The sequence below is a fragment of the Myotis nattereri genome, assembly GCF_964212035.1.
Source record: "Myotis nattereri genome assembly, chromosome: 14".
NCBI classification, from domain to species: domain Eukaryota; kingdom Metazoa; phylum Chordata; class Mammalia; order Chiroptera; family Vespertilionidae; genus Myotis; species Myotis nattereri.
This window is the reverse complement of record NC_138089.1, coordinates 17,759,648-17,776,065: the sequence shown is the minus strand read 5'-3', so window position 1 is coordinate 17,776,065 and position 16,418 is coordinate 17,759,648. Positions and strand designations below refer to the sequence as shown.

At 37.3% G+C, this 16,418-nt stretch overlaps 1 protein-coding gene across 1 annotated transcript in view; it reads right to left on the bottom strand.

Annotated features, from left to right (window-relative positions):
• The window catches only part of DNAH12 (dynein axonemal heavy chain 12), a 244,444-nt gene that overhangs the window by 89,508 nt on the left and 138,518 nt on the right, over positions 1-16,418 (bottom strand). The window contains exons 40-45 of the mRNA XM_081105960.1: positions 13,121-13,259; positions 12,029-12,195; positions 9,626-9,881; positions 7,690-7,989; positions 6,278-6,456; positions 4,719-4,911 (exon numbers count right to left, since the gene is read on the bottom strand). Of these exons, the coding sequence (XP_080962086.1) occupies positions 4,719-4,911; positions 6,278-6,456; positions 7,690-7,989; positions 9,626-9,881; positions 12,029-12,195; positions 13,121-13,259 (1,234 nt within the window). The remainder of the gene's footprint in view (positions 1-4,718; positions 4,912-6,277; positions 6,457-7,689; positions 7,990-9,625; positions 9,882-12,028; positions 12,196-13,120; positions 13,260-16,418) is intronic.

The window sequence follows — 16,418 nt, the reverse complement described above, 5'->3', positions numbered from 1 at the left end:
AACTCAGGTGACTGGGGAGACTGAGCCACTAGATCCTATACGACACCTGGTAAGGCCACTCTGCCAATTCTAGGAGATATAACAGCTCTACCTAATGCGTAGAAACAAATACAGGAAAGCAGCCAAAATGAAGAGACAAAGAAACATGTTACAAAAGAAAGAAATGGAAGCAAGCAAACTATTAGAGACAGAGTTCAAAACAATGGTTATAGGACTTTAATGAAAGCTTTAAGAGAATTAATGAGAGCTTTAAGGCACTTAGTTATACTTTCAAGGATCTTAGTCAGAATGTCAAAGACATGAAAAAGGACCAATCAGAAATTAAGCATACATAACTAAAATAAAGAATAATTTACAGAGATTCAACAGTAGAGTAGAAAATTCTGAGGATCAAATCAATGATTTGGAATATGAGGAAGCAAAATACACCCAATCAGAAGAGCAAAAAGAAAAACGATTTAAAAAATATGAAGATAGTGTAAGGAGCCTCTGAAACAACTTCAAGCACACTGACATTCACATTATGGAGGTGCCAGAAGGAGAAGAGAGCAAGCAAGATGTGAAGAAATAATGACAGAAAACTTCCCCTACCTGGTCAAAGAAATAGACTTACAAGACCAGGAAGCACCAAGATTCACAAACAAAAGGAACCCAAAGAGGCCCACACCAAGACACATCATAATTAAAATGCCAAGGGTTAAAGACAAGGAGAGATTCTTAAAAGCAGAGGAGAAAAGCCATTAGTTACCTACAGGGGAGTGCCCATATGACTGTCATCTGATTTCTCAACAGAAACTTTGCATACCAGAAGGAAGTGGCAAGAAAAGTTCAAAGTGATGAATAGCATGGACCTACAACCAAGATTATTCTACCCAGCAAAGGTGTCATTTAGAATTGAAGGTCATATAAAGAGCTTTACAGACAAGATAAAGCTAAAGAAGTTCATCACCACCAATCTCTCTCTCCCTCTCTGAAGTCAATAAAATATATACATATATATATATATATATATATATATATATATATACTATCTAATAAAAGAGAAACATGGTAATTAGCTGTACATTCGCTACCCTTCCCATTGGCTAATCAGGGTGATATGCAAATTAACTGCCAGCTAAGATGGTGGCCAGCAGCCAGGAAGCTTGAAGCGAACATGAGGCTTACTTGCTTCAGTGACAGAGAACTCCAACATTCCCTGACAGCCACTGCCGGCCTTTGAGCTTGCAGTTTGAAACACTGTTACGAATATAGAAGCTAAACAAAACCCCAGAAACTGGCTTTCAGCCAGCCTGGATCTCAGAGCTGGAGTTGAAACAGTGTTTCAATTATAGAACCCAAACAAACCAGATAACTGCTTTCAGCAACGGAGGCCTAAGAGCTACAGCCAAGCCTCAGAGCTAAAGCTGGCCCAGAATAAAAAAGAAAAAGAAAAAAAGGAGCGGTTGGGAGCTTCAGTCACCCGCCAGTCTGAAAACAGCCCTCAGCCCCTCACCCAGACTGGCCAGGAACCCCAGTGGGGACCCCCACCATGAAGGTGTGTGACCAGCTGCAAACAGCCATCATCCCCTCACCCAGGCTGGCCAGGCACCCCAGTGGGGACCCCCACCCTGATCCAGGACACCCTTCAGGGCAAACCAGCCAGCCCCAACCCGTGCACCAGGCCTCTATCCTATATAGTAAAAGGGTAATATGCCTCCCAGCACCGGGATCAGCGGAGCCAAGAGGCCTCCCGGCACCTGGATCAGCATGACAGGGGGCAGCGCCCAAACCCCCTGATCGCCCTGTGGCTCTGTGTGTGACAGAGGGAGGGGCCACAACCTCCCTATCAGCCCTGCTCTGTTCGTGACAGGGGAAGGCCCCCCAAACCCCTGATCAGCCCTGCTCTGTGCCTGATAGGGGGGAGCTCCCCAACCCCCTGATTGGCCCTGCTCTGCGGGTGATAGAGGGCGGCACCCCAACCCCCCCGCCATGGGCCCTGCTGTGTGTGTGACGGGGTAGAGCCATAACCTCCCCATCGGCCCTGCCTTGAGTGTGACAGGGTGCGGCGCCCCAACCCCTTGATCCGCCCTGCTCTGTGTGTGACAGGGGGCGGTGCCTCAACTCCCCTATCGGCCCAACTCTGTGAGTGACAGGGTAGAGCTCCTCAACCTCCTGATCGGCCCTGCTCTGTGCGTGATGGGGGAGCTCCCCAACCCCCTGATGGGCCCTGCTCTGTGCATGACAGGGGGGAGCTCCCCAACCCCCTGACTGACCCTGCTCTGTGCATGACAGGGGGGAGCTCCCCAACCCCCTGACTGACCCTGCTCTGTGCGTGACAGGGTACCGAGCCCCAACCCCCCGATGGGCCCTGCTCTGTGTGTGACAGAGGGTGGCGCCGCAACCTCCCCATCGACCCTGGCTTGAGTGTGACAGGGGGCGGCACTCCAACCCCCAATCGGCCCTACCCTGAGCGTGACTGAGGGTGGCATCGCAACCTCCCGATCCTCCCTACTCTGTGCATGACAGGGGGCGGTGCCCCAACTCCCCAATCGGCCCTGCTCTGAGCCCGACCAGGGGCTGCACCTAGGGATTTGGCCTGTCCTCTGCCACCTGGGAGCAGGCCTAAGCCAGCAGGTCGTTATCTCCCGAGGGGTTCCAGACTGCGAGAGGGCACAGGCCAGGCTGATGGAGGCCCCCCCCCCCCCCCCCCGCCGAGTGCACAAATTTTTGTGCACCAGGCCTCTAGTATATATATATAAATTTAAATACCTTTTTAATAGTTAAAAGTTGCGGGAATTCATTACCACTAGACATACCCTTCAAGAAATGCTAAAAGGAATCTTTTCAAGATGAAAACAAATAATGCTGGACAGCAATACAAAGTCATATGAAAATATAAAGGATAGAATATACACAAAGAGAAGAGATCAAAGCATGTCACTACAGATAATCAACAAAACACAAAGGAAGGCATTAAGAGAGAAAATAAGGGACAAAAAAAGCTACAAAACTTAAAGATAACAAGTAAGAAATGCCACTAGTATATACTTCCCCATGAGCAATTACTTTAAATGTAAGTGGATTAACCTCCCCAAAAGACACAGCTTTGCTAAAAGGATAAAAATACAGGATCCAAAGATATGCTGCCTGTAAGAAATTTATTTATTTATTTATTTTTGAAATTAAGGTTGAACAGTTTTGTTTATTTTATTTTTGTTAATTTCCACCCAAGGATATTTTTCTATTGATTTTTTTTTTAAATGGAAGAGTGGAAGAGAGAGGGAAAGACAGAGAGGAACATCAATGTGAGAGAAACACATGGACTGGTTGCCTCCTGCATGTGCTCTGACCAGAGCCCGAGCCAGGGAGGAGCCTACAACCAAGGTACATGCCCTTGACTGGAATCGAACATGGGACTCTTTGGTCCTCAGGCTAACATTCTATCCACTGAGCCAAATCAGCTAGGGCTGAAAAAGATTCACTTTAGACCTAAGGACACACAAAGGCTGAAGGTGAAAGGAGGGAAAAGATGTTCAATGCAAATGGTAACCAAAAAAAGCAGGGTGGCTGTACTAATATAAAACAAGATAGACTTTAAGACAAGATAGACTTTTAAGTCAAAAACTCTCACAAGGGACAATATACATTATATAATGATTAAAATGTCAATTCATCAGGAAGATATAATAATTATAAGTATTTATTCACCAAACAGCAGAGTTCCTAAACTATGAAACAAACATCGACAGAATTGAAGGAAGAAAAGCAACGCAATCAATACCCCAACTTTCAATAAAAGATAGAACAACCAGACAGAAGATCAATAAGGGAATGGAGGATTTGAATGACACTATAAACCAATTAGCCCTATGAGACATGTACAAAACACTCCACCCAACAACAGCAAAATACATATTCTTCTTAAGTGCACATAGAACATTCTCTACAATAAATCACGTTAGGCCTCAATTGAAGTCTTAACAAATTTAAGAAGATTTAAATCATATCAAGTATCTTTTTTGATAACAATGGAATTAAATTACAAATAAATAGCAGAAGGAAAACTGAAAAATCCATAAATACGTGGCAATTTAATAACAAACTTTTAATTAACAAATAAGTCAAAGAAGAAATCATAAATGAAATCAGAAAATTTCTTGAAATACATGAAAATAAAAACCCAGCATATCAATACTTACGGAGATGCAGCAGGGGAAAGTTTATAAACACTTTCATTAAAAAAGATCTCAAATGCTACCTTTTCTTTATGTTAACTTTTAGGTTGTAGAAATTTAGTATGTGAGGGTCAGTGAAAATGAACAAGTCCAGCAGTAAATATCTCCCTTCCTTTTTTTCTACTTTCAGTCATCTCTCTTTTGGGGCCTGCAGAGTTGTATACATATGAGGATGAAAGCCCCAGTATGCATTCTACTCTTCTATTGTTTACTGAAACAGTAAGACAGCTCCAAAGAAACTAAGCTCAACTTCAGGTTTCTCATCAGTAAAATACAGAGACAACCATACCTGCTGCATTGAATTGTTATACCTATAAAATGAGATCATGTCTGTAAAGCACTTACAACAGTGCTCAACACACACTGTAACTAATCTATAGATAATATTAACATCTTCACCAATGTATTCAGTATACAGCTATACAGATCGGCTCTCTCTTCACAGGTAAAAGAATGCACTGATAATATTTTAGACACTAGACTTTTTTTTCATAACTTTACCTTCATGTCTTCTCTCCACTCATTCATACCATAGCTCTTAGAAATTTCTGGTTGGAATATCTGCATTTTTGCCATGGATGTAGCCAGACGAGTTAAAGATTGACGACCACTTCCTCCAAGTCCAACAAGCAAAGCATTTCCACCAGACTGCTTTAGAATTCGACATATTCGTGATAAATGTTCCAATACATACCTATAAAGTATCAATGTTATCATACTTGAAAATATAAGTGTAAATGTATATTTACACATAAATACTGTTTTACTTTCCTAGGATAGACTGCTGTCTGATACCAATTTTAAAGAAGTAATCATAAAAAATGTGTGATTTTTCAAAAGCAGTTATAATTGGATCATTTGATGCTAAGTAAAATTATTTAAAGTACAAATTCAGGAAATGTAATATGCAAATTATAGAAATAAAATGAAAGCATAACCTCTTATACTGAAAGTACATTGTTATTTTTGCTAAAACCATTTCTTTTAATTTTTTTAATAAAAGGATTTCTATGTGAAAAAATAAATCAGTTATTCATAAAATAACAAATTCAGGAAAGATGGCTTCACTAGTAATTAGGGAAATTAGAGTTTACTAGTAGAGCCACTCTCCTTAGACTGGCAAAACTTACCAAGTCTGGCAATCCTACATATTGACAAGGGAGAGACACACACAAGCTCTTAAAAACAATAATAATTTTTGAAGGCACTTGGCAAAGCTTAGTAAAATAGAAGATGCTTACACACCATGGCACAATAATTTCACTTCTAAGAATATAATCTTGCCGAAACCGGTTTGGCTCAGTGGATAGAGCGTCGGCCTGCGGACTGAAAGGTCCCAGGTTCGATTTCCGGTCAAGGGCATGTACCTGGGTTGCGGGCACATCCCCAGTAGGGGGTGTGCAGGAGGCGGCTGATCGATGTTTCTCTTTCATCAATGTTTCTAACTCTCTATCTCTCTCCCTTCCTCTCTGTAAAAAATCAATAAAATATATTGTAAAAAAATAAAAAAGAATATAATCTTAGAGAAATTCTTACACAGGTACCCAAGGAGACATGAACATTCTAACCTTTTTTTATCATTGCAAAACTAGAAGGCACATAAAAGTCTATCTTAGAAGAATGACTACATTTTTACATATATACAATGGAATACAATGTAGTAGTAAAAAATCATTTTTTGTGTGTGAATGTTACAAACAATACGGAATAAACCAACTTGCAGAAGAGTACATACAGTATGATACCATTTATATGAGTTTTAAACATGTAAAATAAGGTAGTACATATACCAGTACATATGTGTAGGAACACATATGTATTAAAAGTCTGAAGACACATGAGTTTTGTTTTACCCCTGCAGGGTTCAATGGGAATACAGTGATGGAAGGATGGCTACAGAAGGGACTTCAAATAAATTGCTAATAGTTTATGTCTTAAGCTCAATTACGGGAACAAGGTTATTCACCATAGTTTTTCTTATACCTTTTTACACATTTAAAATATTTCACAATAAATTTTTACAAATAGTAATTTCAACCATTAATACCACATGTAGGTACCTAAAAATGACAAGATTCATTCTTCTTTTGTGAGTTTGATTATATTCATCTAAGCATTGGTCCACAATGTCACTAAATTGATGAATATTTGGAATTTCAATATAAACTCTGTCATCTCCTTCAAGGTCAGTATTCATATAGTCACCAAACATAAGATTTCTTAAGTCCTTTTCAGTTACCTATAGAATGAAAATCAACAAATTATAAAACAAATTATTTTTCTAAAATACGTTTAAGAAAATGTTATATAAAATTTTGTTTTGTCCATATTATAGGATGATTATCAATTACAGAATTCTTTTAAAACAATTAGGGTAGCCCGGCTGGTGTGCTTAGTGGTTGAGCATGGACCTGTGAACCAGAAGGTCACGGTTGGATTCCCCATCAGGGCACATGCACGGGTTGCGGGCTTGATCCTCAGTGTAGGGTGTGCAAGAGGCAGACAATCAATGATTCTCTCTCATCATTGATGTTTCTATCTCTCTCTACCTCTCCCTTCCTCTCTGAAATCAATAAAAAAATATATATTTTTAAAAAGATAGGGTAGTAAATAATATAGTTTTAAAATTAATACCTGCAACTATATTATATCCTTAGGAATTTTTTTAAAAAGAGCTTTTTTTTCTATTTTAAAAAAAATTTCCCCCACTCCCTAGAGCAGTGATGGCGAACTTATGACACGCGTGTCAGAGGTGACACGCGAACTCATTGTTTTGGTTGATTTTTCTTTGTTAAATGGCATTTAAATATATAAAATAAATATCAAAAATATAAGTCTTTGTTTTACTATGGTTGCAAATATCAAAAAATTTCTATATGTGACAAGGCACCAGAGTTAAGTTAGGGTTTTTCAAAATGCTGACACACTGAGCTCAAAAGGTTCGCCATCACTGCCCTAGAGGCTGGAGAAGTCATTCTGAATGACTTCCACTTATTCAGTAGTTACAAAGCAATGTTAAACACTTTATATCTGTTATTAAATTTAATCCCTATCATACAAAGTATTATTTTTTAAATAACTTCTACGTTATATACATAATTTCTCTAAAGACAAATCTTCTCAAAATAAATACTGTCTATGTGGAAAGTTAGAAGAATATAATAATTAAGAATTAGTATTTTTTAATGATAAGTAATAATTCATGCTATTGTACTGTGTGTTTTTTATTTTTAAAGAGGGGGCGGTAGGGAGAGAAAGAAACATCGATGTGAGCACAAAATATTGATTATCTGCCTCCTGCACACCCTCTACCAGGGATTGATAAAGCCTGCAACCCAGGCATGTGCCCTGACCAGGAATCAAACTGGTGACCTTTCAGGGCATGGGATGACACCCAACCAACTGAGCAACACTGGCCAAGACACTATTGTACTGTCTTAACTTAATGTTTTTAATCACTAAATATACTCACTGGTGCATTCTCTTTCCTCAAATGTGAAAAGACACTATCAAATGATTCTTTAAAGTGCTCCTTTATAACAACTTTGATTAAATTGAACAGCCAATATCGATCCTCATCATTAATGAGGCGATCATAAAACACTCGAAGAACCTCATGCACGAACAGCCGGACCATGGTGTGCTTGCTCCCCACGGCATCTCTTTCAATGAGTAAGCAGCCCTGGATGACACGTGCAAAATCCCTCAAGTTGAAAGTGTAATGAGATTTTGTGGGAGTGGGCAAAAGATTTTTCATGGATTGTTTGTATATCTGAATATGAAAAAAGCAACAAAGCAAAAATAAAATGCTTGTAATCAGCAAAGCCAGATAACAAATTGTATGTTATATAAAATATTTTATTTGTCCTATCAGATTATATTAGCTTGGAAAATTTAATTAAGTCTAGCATGGCATACATTTTTTGTTTGTTTATAGCACTCAACCAGGCATTATGAATTTGAAGGAACTTAATATTATCAGATTCCATCCAAGCCCAAAAAGTGACAATGCTTTTATTTCCCCTATGTTATGACTGTCCCATTTAAAGGGAAATGATCTAAGATTAAGTAGTTAACAAAACCTTTAGGAGAAAGTGAAATCAGGTAACTCATTCTGAAGCATTCGGAATAAAGAGTAGGATGAAACAATTTCCTTTTGACTACCATTGAATTCAAAACAAAACAATGTGCTCTCTCACTTCCCCTCTCTTTCTTATTTTCTCTCTCCCCCTTCTTCCTTCTATCATAACTGGCTATATGCTGAATTCACCAAATAAAGTTTAATATTTTCTTTAAGGAAGATAAATTAAATAATTAAAATGTAGCCTGAAAAAAACAAATTAAATTATATTTTATTACATGTGTTCTATGATTCACCTTTCTTTCCTAACCTCCACACACAGTAGGTCTATAATGCTTCAAAGAGGCGGGTGGGGAAGAATCCTTTCTGTATCCCATTCTGCCTAACCAACTGCCCCCTCTTTTCAGGAAATGCCTGAAATACAAATGCATATTTAATAAATAGAAGCACTTTTCTGTATCAGAATAAGTATAGTAATTACAATGTACATTTCTCTGTTCATAGTTTCTCTATTTTAACAGGATAAATATTCCACCAGAATAAGAGGAGAAGAACTTTAGAAAGATACAATGCTTTTAGAAACTGATGGAATGATTCTGGGGGGTGCTTTTTGCTTTTGGTTGCAGTGACACCATCCCCTCTCCCTTATCAAGGCTCCTCAAAGCTTAGTTCAATGAGATTATCACCTTGAATACATTTTTTTCCCTTTTACCATAAGCAATAAGGCTGTTGCTGGTCTCAAGCAGAGGCAGATAACAAACACTGAATAAGACAAGAGCTGCTCTTTGGCCATATGGGCAATCTTGTTTTTTGTTCCCACCCGTGTGTTTTCTAATAATTATTTTCACTACCAATCCTAAATTATGGGACCTAGCTAAAAATATATTCATAAGATGCTTAAGTTCATTTTTTAAGACAAGCATGAAGAAATGGAGGGGAGAGAAGAGAATATTTATAAACACCAGAGTGGGAACCTAATAATTAGGGAAAACCCACAATGTGGCACATACTGGTTCTGGGTGATTTCCTTGTAATAACCTTGTGAAACAGGTGTTACCTCCCATTTTTGTGATTTAAAAAATGAGTTTCTGGAAAGTCAAATTACTTGCTTAAGTCCATTTAGCTAGGAAATAGCATTCAAAGCTCAAACCCAATTAGTTTCTCTAATTTCAAAGCCTATAATCTTCCTATTTCCAAGCCTTCATAACAGCTTCTCTGACACTGAAGACCAAAGTAGATGTCTAAAGGAAAACATGTTTAAAAAAAAAAGTTAAGGACCCAATGAGATATATATACTGAAATATTTTGTATTGTATTTTTTGCTCACCTCCATAGTCCCACTGACAATTTGGTTTCCAATTAAGAAGAACTCCGGAGGAAATTCACGAGTCCTAAGGTAGAATGCTACAATTGATGAGAAGATTCGGACCATTGTTTCATCACTAAAAGCATTAATAGTGCAGATGTTGAAATGTCGAATAAAACGGGGAGTGACTGGATTTCTTCCACCACCTGGAGGGCCCATGGCAGCAATCAGCTGTATGTCAACCAATGTGATTTTACTTGTGTCCTTAAGGTCGTACCTTGAAAGCACATAAAAATTCAAAACGATCAGTTATAAAGCCAATAAGATGGAATGAAATGTAGATCTCCCTAGAAACTTAACCTGATTTTAGCTTCTCTAAAAGGAAGAAGTTGTGATAATGCTTCGAACAGGGGGAACTTATTTTAAGCAGCACTCCACTTTTCCTTTCAGTGACACTGACTCTGCTGCCCAGATTCTGAGTATCTAGAATGTTCCTCCCTCTTGCCCTTCCCTTTCTCTCCTATTCTTTTTTTACCAATTTGACTCTTTGCTTTTCCTCTTCTTACTCCAAATCCAGAGCATAGATGAGAGATCAATCTTGTGTATAGCTAGTCACAATAGGGTGACTATACATCCCCTTTTGCCTAGGACAGTTCTGGTTTGTGCTTGCCCAAGAGCAGTGATGACGAACCTATGACATGCGTGTCAGAGGTGACACGCGAACTCATTTTTTTGATTATTTTTCTTTGTTAAATGGCATTTAAATATATAAAATAAATATCAAAAATATAAGTCTTTGTTTTACTATGGTTGCAAATATCAAAAAATTTCTATATGTGACACGGCACCAGAGTTAAGTTAGGGTTTTTCAAAATGCTGACACGCCGAGCTCAAAGGGTTCGCCATCACTGCCCTAGAGTAATTACTGACACTCCCCTTTTACTCTCAGAAATGTCCCTGTTTGAAAATAAATTATATAGCTAAACTATGTACAGCAAAGTCCTGGTTTCTTTTTCTCATTTCAAATCTTATCTTCAGAGAACACAAGAACATCTAAATAGTAACTACACACTTTTGTTATATAAAAAAGGACCCATTCAGGAGTAACAAATCTCCAAAGAAGTTTTAATCAGAAAGGGATAACTAAATGGCTCAGTTTAGTTGGAATCACTCAGTTGAACAAGTTCTTATTTCCAATAGGCCATTAAGTCCTTTAATATTGAAGTTCTTGCAAAAATCGGGGGAGGATGATAGGAGAAATCTATATAACCAGTACTTAGTCTAGAAAGTATGAAAATATGATTTGGTTTATGGCAGCAACCATAATAGCTATCATAGGGAACTGGCTAAGTAAATTATGGCAAGATCCATAGAACTAAATAGTATTAAAAGCCAATAAAATAAATGAGGCAAATAACATGATAGGTGTTTAAGATAAATACTTAAGTGCAAATAAGTTGCAAAACATGTGTAACATGAGTATATTTTTTAAAATAAAAATATTTATAAAAAACAAAAACTTGGAGGAAGAGGGAATACATTATTAACAGAGATTATTTCCAGAAGGCAGGATTCCAAGGGCCTGTAGTAATAACAAAAATGTATTTCCAAAATAGGACTTAGCTTCAAAATTAGTCTACCCTTGCCTTGAGATAAGAATAATGCTATATTGGGGTGGAGGAAGTAAAATTATCTATGAAATTGCTGTTAAAATCAAGCCATTTCAAAGATATGGTAGTCCCAAACAGTAACAGAAAATATAAAGAAACACAGGGTGTTGATTATAATTACTTAGGTTGGAAACTACCCATAAATTCTCAGCCCTGGGGGAATAGTACTTTGAAAGATATAAATCAATAGATTATTTTGAAAATAATCGCTGTAAAGGAAAGAATTTACTACAGCATTGAATATATACATTGCCAATACTGGATTATTAATCCGTTATCTAATTCACACATTCAGAGGAAAAACTGGTATAAAAAAGGTATATAAAAGTCTTCTAGACTGGCCAGCGTGGCTCAGTGAGTGAGCGTCGACCTATGAACCAGGAGGTCACAGTTCCATTTCTGATTAGGGCACATGCCCAGGTTGTGGGCTCGATCCCCAGTGTGGGGTTTGCGGAGGCAGCCAATCATGATCCGCTCTCCTCATTGATGTTTCCATCTCTCTTTCCCTTCCTCTCTGAAATCAATAAAAATATTTTTTTAAAAATTATACTCAGAAAAAAATATATAAGAAATAAAGTAAATTTATAAAGAAAAAGTCTGCCAAAATTTTCTGTATAGGAAATAAGCAATCAGTTATTTATCTTTCATAAATAACTTGAAAAAAATGTATTATTTTGCTCTGAGAAATTAAAATAGAAAAAGAATAAAAAACTGACTTCACCATGCCTAATTAAGACTTCAATCAAATAGTTACCAATTCCCACAGTCAAAAAACTGTCGTAATAATTCAATAGGAGGTTGAGCTCCATATTTCTCCAATGTAGGCATATTCATGTCATCTATAAAAATTATACACTTCTTTCCCATAGGTGGTCCAAAAACTCCTTTGCGTCTTTTATCCAATCTAGCCATAATAATGTTCTAAAACATAAAGAAGAAGGTATAGTAGTTATACTTAACACCAGAAAAAATAAGGAAGTTAAGTTTAATTATGTAAGGAAATAATGTCAAGCAGCACCATGTGCATGTTTATATTTATTCACTTTTAGAGTGATGTCAAACTTCATATTCAACATTAAAGAGAATTTATTGAAACCCTACAGTACTAAAAATTGTTACATACATATCTATATTATACACATATGCACACAAATATTTTCCTCATTAAATACCCCAACACAGCTATTAACTTTAATTTACACAATATCTAAAATTACTAATCTAAATTTGTAAGATTTTGAGATTAAGGGAATTCTACAGGTTTAAAACAATGAAAATGAGTTCCACAGGTCAAGAGAGATTGGACAGACATAAATTTAGGAATGGCTGATAAAAATGGTGATTGGAAAAGGCCTCATGCAATACTTCCATGTTGATACTTTTGGGGGTAAAGGGTGGGACGCACAGCTACACAATTCTTGTCACAGAAGGTCTACAATAGTCCATAGTTTGAAATATTTATCATAGACAGAGCTTTCAATAAGCAGCAAATGCTCCTAAGGATCATCTAGGAGAGTCTAGAAAGTTCTCTCTGTTCTTTCTCTGCCCCCTCCCTTCTTTATACTCCCTTGCCTAGGTAAAAAAATCAATTGCTGCTGCTTCTTGGCATAAAAAAAAGATGACAAATCTCAATAATCCAGTATTAATGCAAATATGTTCTCTCAAATGTTTGTCCTCAAAACCTGACTTTTAAAACTTATTTGTAATGCCAAAAGTAAGTTTGAAGTTTAATTTGAATTCATAGAAAATTTGCACAGTTGCTCATTTAATATACAATTTTAAATACTAATCAAGTAAGGCAAAACATTCAATAATTATCAATCTATGTTTCTGGCTTTAAACTAACCTGAACCTGGTTGGCACTGGTCCGTGCAGAGAAATTAACATAAAAAGGAAAATACTTGTTCTTTTCCAAGTGATTCATTAGCTTATCCTTCACATACACTGATTTTCCTGTACCAGTTGGACCCACAAAAAGCAGTGGCCTTTAGGAAAACAAAGAATATATCATTCAAAAGGGGAAAAAGTCAGAATACATTTCTACTAAGGGAAGTTAGAGTTATTGAAAATGTAAAAAATAATCAAATCAAATTCATCTAAAAACTCACATTTTAATCTATCATTGCTATATCACAAAAAATTGGTAAAGTAACAATTGGCACACATTTTTGCTTCCTGTTACCACAACTTTAATAGTATAGTAAGGAACTATTATTTGAACAGATGTAACATTGCTATATGCAAAATACTCATAAAACAAGTAATAACATGCTTAATTTTTCAGAAAGGAAAGGCAAAATTTGTCTCAGAAAAGCTATGAACAGTGTTTGTATTTTTTAGTTAGAAGTACAGGCAAAGAGGGTGCCGTGTGGAATAGACTAATGACATGATGACATAAGACAGATTTTGGCTGTTTCACAGTAATCTCAATAGCATAAAGTTTGTGTGAGAAATAAAAGACAGTGAATTCTAAATCTAACAGTTATATATACCTATTTAACATGTTAGAACCAAGTCAGAATTACTAACTGAAAATACTTATCTAAAAGCAAACTATAAGGAATTTTCTATTCAGTGGAATCTCAAGCAGGGCTTCTCATACTTGAGTGATCATAACTAATTAGAAAAGGAAAAAAATCCTATGAGTTTATATTCACAGAACTCTAAGGACTCCAAGTTTGAGAAATACTGAATTGAAAAATTAAATGCTGTCACATTGCGTGATAATTTGGTAGTACACAATACATAAAGACAAACACAAAACTAAGCAACAGCATTCCGTTAGAAGGGGTCATCTAAGTAAACTAAATTATGCTAATATGTATTACTTTTAAAAATTATCATTGAAGTATAAACATAAAACTAAAGTTTTACAACCACAGTAACCCCTGAATTCATCTGTGTGTCCTAATCTGAGTAACCCTTGCCTTAAGAAAAACTGTTTATTAAAGTAATTTTAATAAATAAAATATTGTTCTTAACTTGGGGTCTAGGGACCAATTGAAGAAATTCTTAAAGTGTTCAGAGAATCTATGAACTGGGATAACAAAAAAGTTATATCTTTGCTTTCACTATCCTTAATTAAAATGGAGCAATTGTATTAATAGTACCTGTGTATTTGTCACCAGTAGAAATCATAGACATTATATTAAATATTATAATTGTTAGTGGCAACTCAATATCACTGATGCAATGATTTCTTCAAAATTATGACAGTCATCAGACTCACTACTGGATCATAGTTAATGTACTAGAGCAGTGGTTCTCAACCTTCCTAATGCTGCAACCCTTTAATACAGTTCCTCATGTTGTGGTGACCTCCAACCATAAAATTATTTTCGTTGCTACTTCATAACTGTAATTTTGCTACTGTTATGAATCGTAATGTAAATATCTGATATGCTGGATGTATTTTCATTGTTACAAACTGAACATAATTAAAGCATAGTGATTAATCACAAAAACAATATGTAATTATGTGTTTTCCGATGGTCTTAGGTGACCCCTGTGAAAGGGTCAGTTGGCCCTCAAAGGGGTCGCGACCCACAGGTTGAGAACCTCTGTACTAGAGGCTCAGTGCACGAATTCATGCACCAGTGGGGCCCCTTGGCCTGGCTTGCGCAATTGGGCCGAAACCGGTTCTCTGACATCCCCGAGGAGTCCCAGATTGTGAGAGGGTGCAGGCCTGGCCGAAGGATCCCACCGCTGCACAATCAAGGCTGGTGAAGGACGTGGGAGATTGGCCACCTGGGGAGAGACCACAGGAGGGCTCCAGGGCATGTCCAGCCCTCTTGCTCAGTCCCGATCTGCCAGACCCAGCACAAGCAAATCTACTGTTCAGAGCATCTACCCTCTGGTGGTCAGTGCATGTCATAGCGACTGGTCAACCAGTTGACTGTCTGCCCCCTGGAGGTCAGTGCACGTCATAGCAAGTGGTTGAGAGGCCTTAGCATATCATTAGCATATTACGCTTTGATTTGTTGAATGGATGACCAGGCGACCGGACACTTAGCATATTAGGCTTATATTATATAGGATTCATAAAGAAGTACATGACCCTGGCTGGCGTTTATCAGTGGTTAGAGCACTGGCCTCCATACCAGAGTATTGTGGGTTTGAATTCCAGTCAAGGGCACTTACCTAGGTTGCAGGTTTGATTCTCTCTCTCTCCTCCCCCTCTCCCTTTCACTCTCTCTGAAAATCAATGGAAAAAATATCCTCATTCCTTGGATGAGGGTTTTAAAAAAAGATGCATATGTATTTCTACTATGGACCAAATTTGTTCAATTTGTAAAATATATTTTTATTGATTTCAGAGAGAGGAAGGGAGAGGGAGAGAGATAGAAACATCAATGATGGAAGAGAATCACTGACTGGCTGCCTCCCGCACACCCCCTTACAGGGGATCAAGCGTGCAAACCAGGCATGTGCCCTGACCGGGAATGGAACCATGACCTCCTGGTTCATGGATCAATGCTCAAACACTGAGCCAAACCAGGCAGGCCCAAATTTGTTCAATATTTTAATAAATGTATTTCAACATGTGATTTCCCTTATCCTATGTTTACATTACTCACTTAAAATCATTATTCTGACAAATGTCTCATAGCACAAAAAAATTACCATACTAGAATTCCTCAGAATTGGCAAGTGACTTCCTTGCCTAAGAAAGTTTTAAATATTAGGCATTAAATGCAAAAATGCAGCCCTGTCCAGATAGCTTAGTTGGTTAGTATCGTCCTGACATGCCAAGGTTCAGGGTTCAATACCTGGTCAGGGCAGGTACAAGAATCAACCAGTGAATGTATAAATTAGTGGAACAACAAATCAGTGTTTCTCTCTCTCTCAAATCATAAACAAATAAAAATAAATAAATGCAAAAATGCAACTATAAAATAGGAATAAAATAATGTTCCTTCATAAGCTATTCTTTCTGTTTTTGTTTATTAAACAAGATAAAATTGTCACAAATTCATTCAAAAACAAGGTTTTTTTAAAAATATATTTTACTGATTTTTTACAGACAGGAAGGGAGAGGGATAGAGAGTTAGAAACATTGATGAGAAAGAAACATCGATCAGCTGCCTCCTGCATACCCCCCACTGGGGATGTGCCTGCAACCAAGGTACATGCCCCTGACTGGA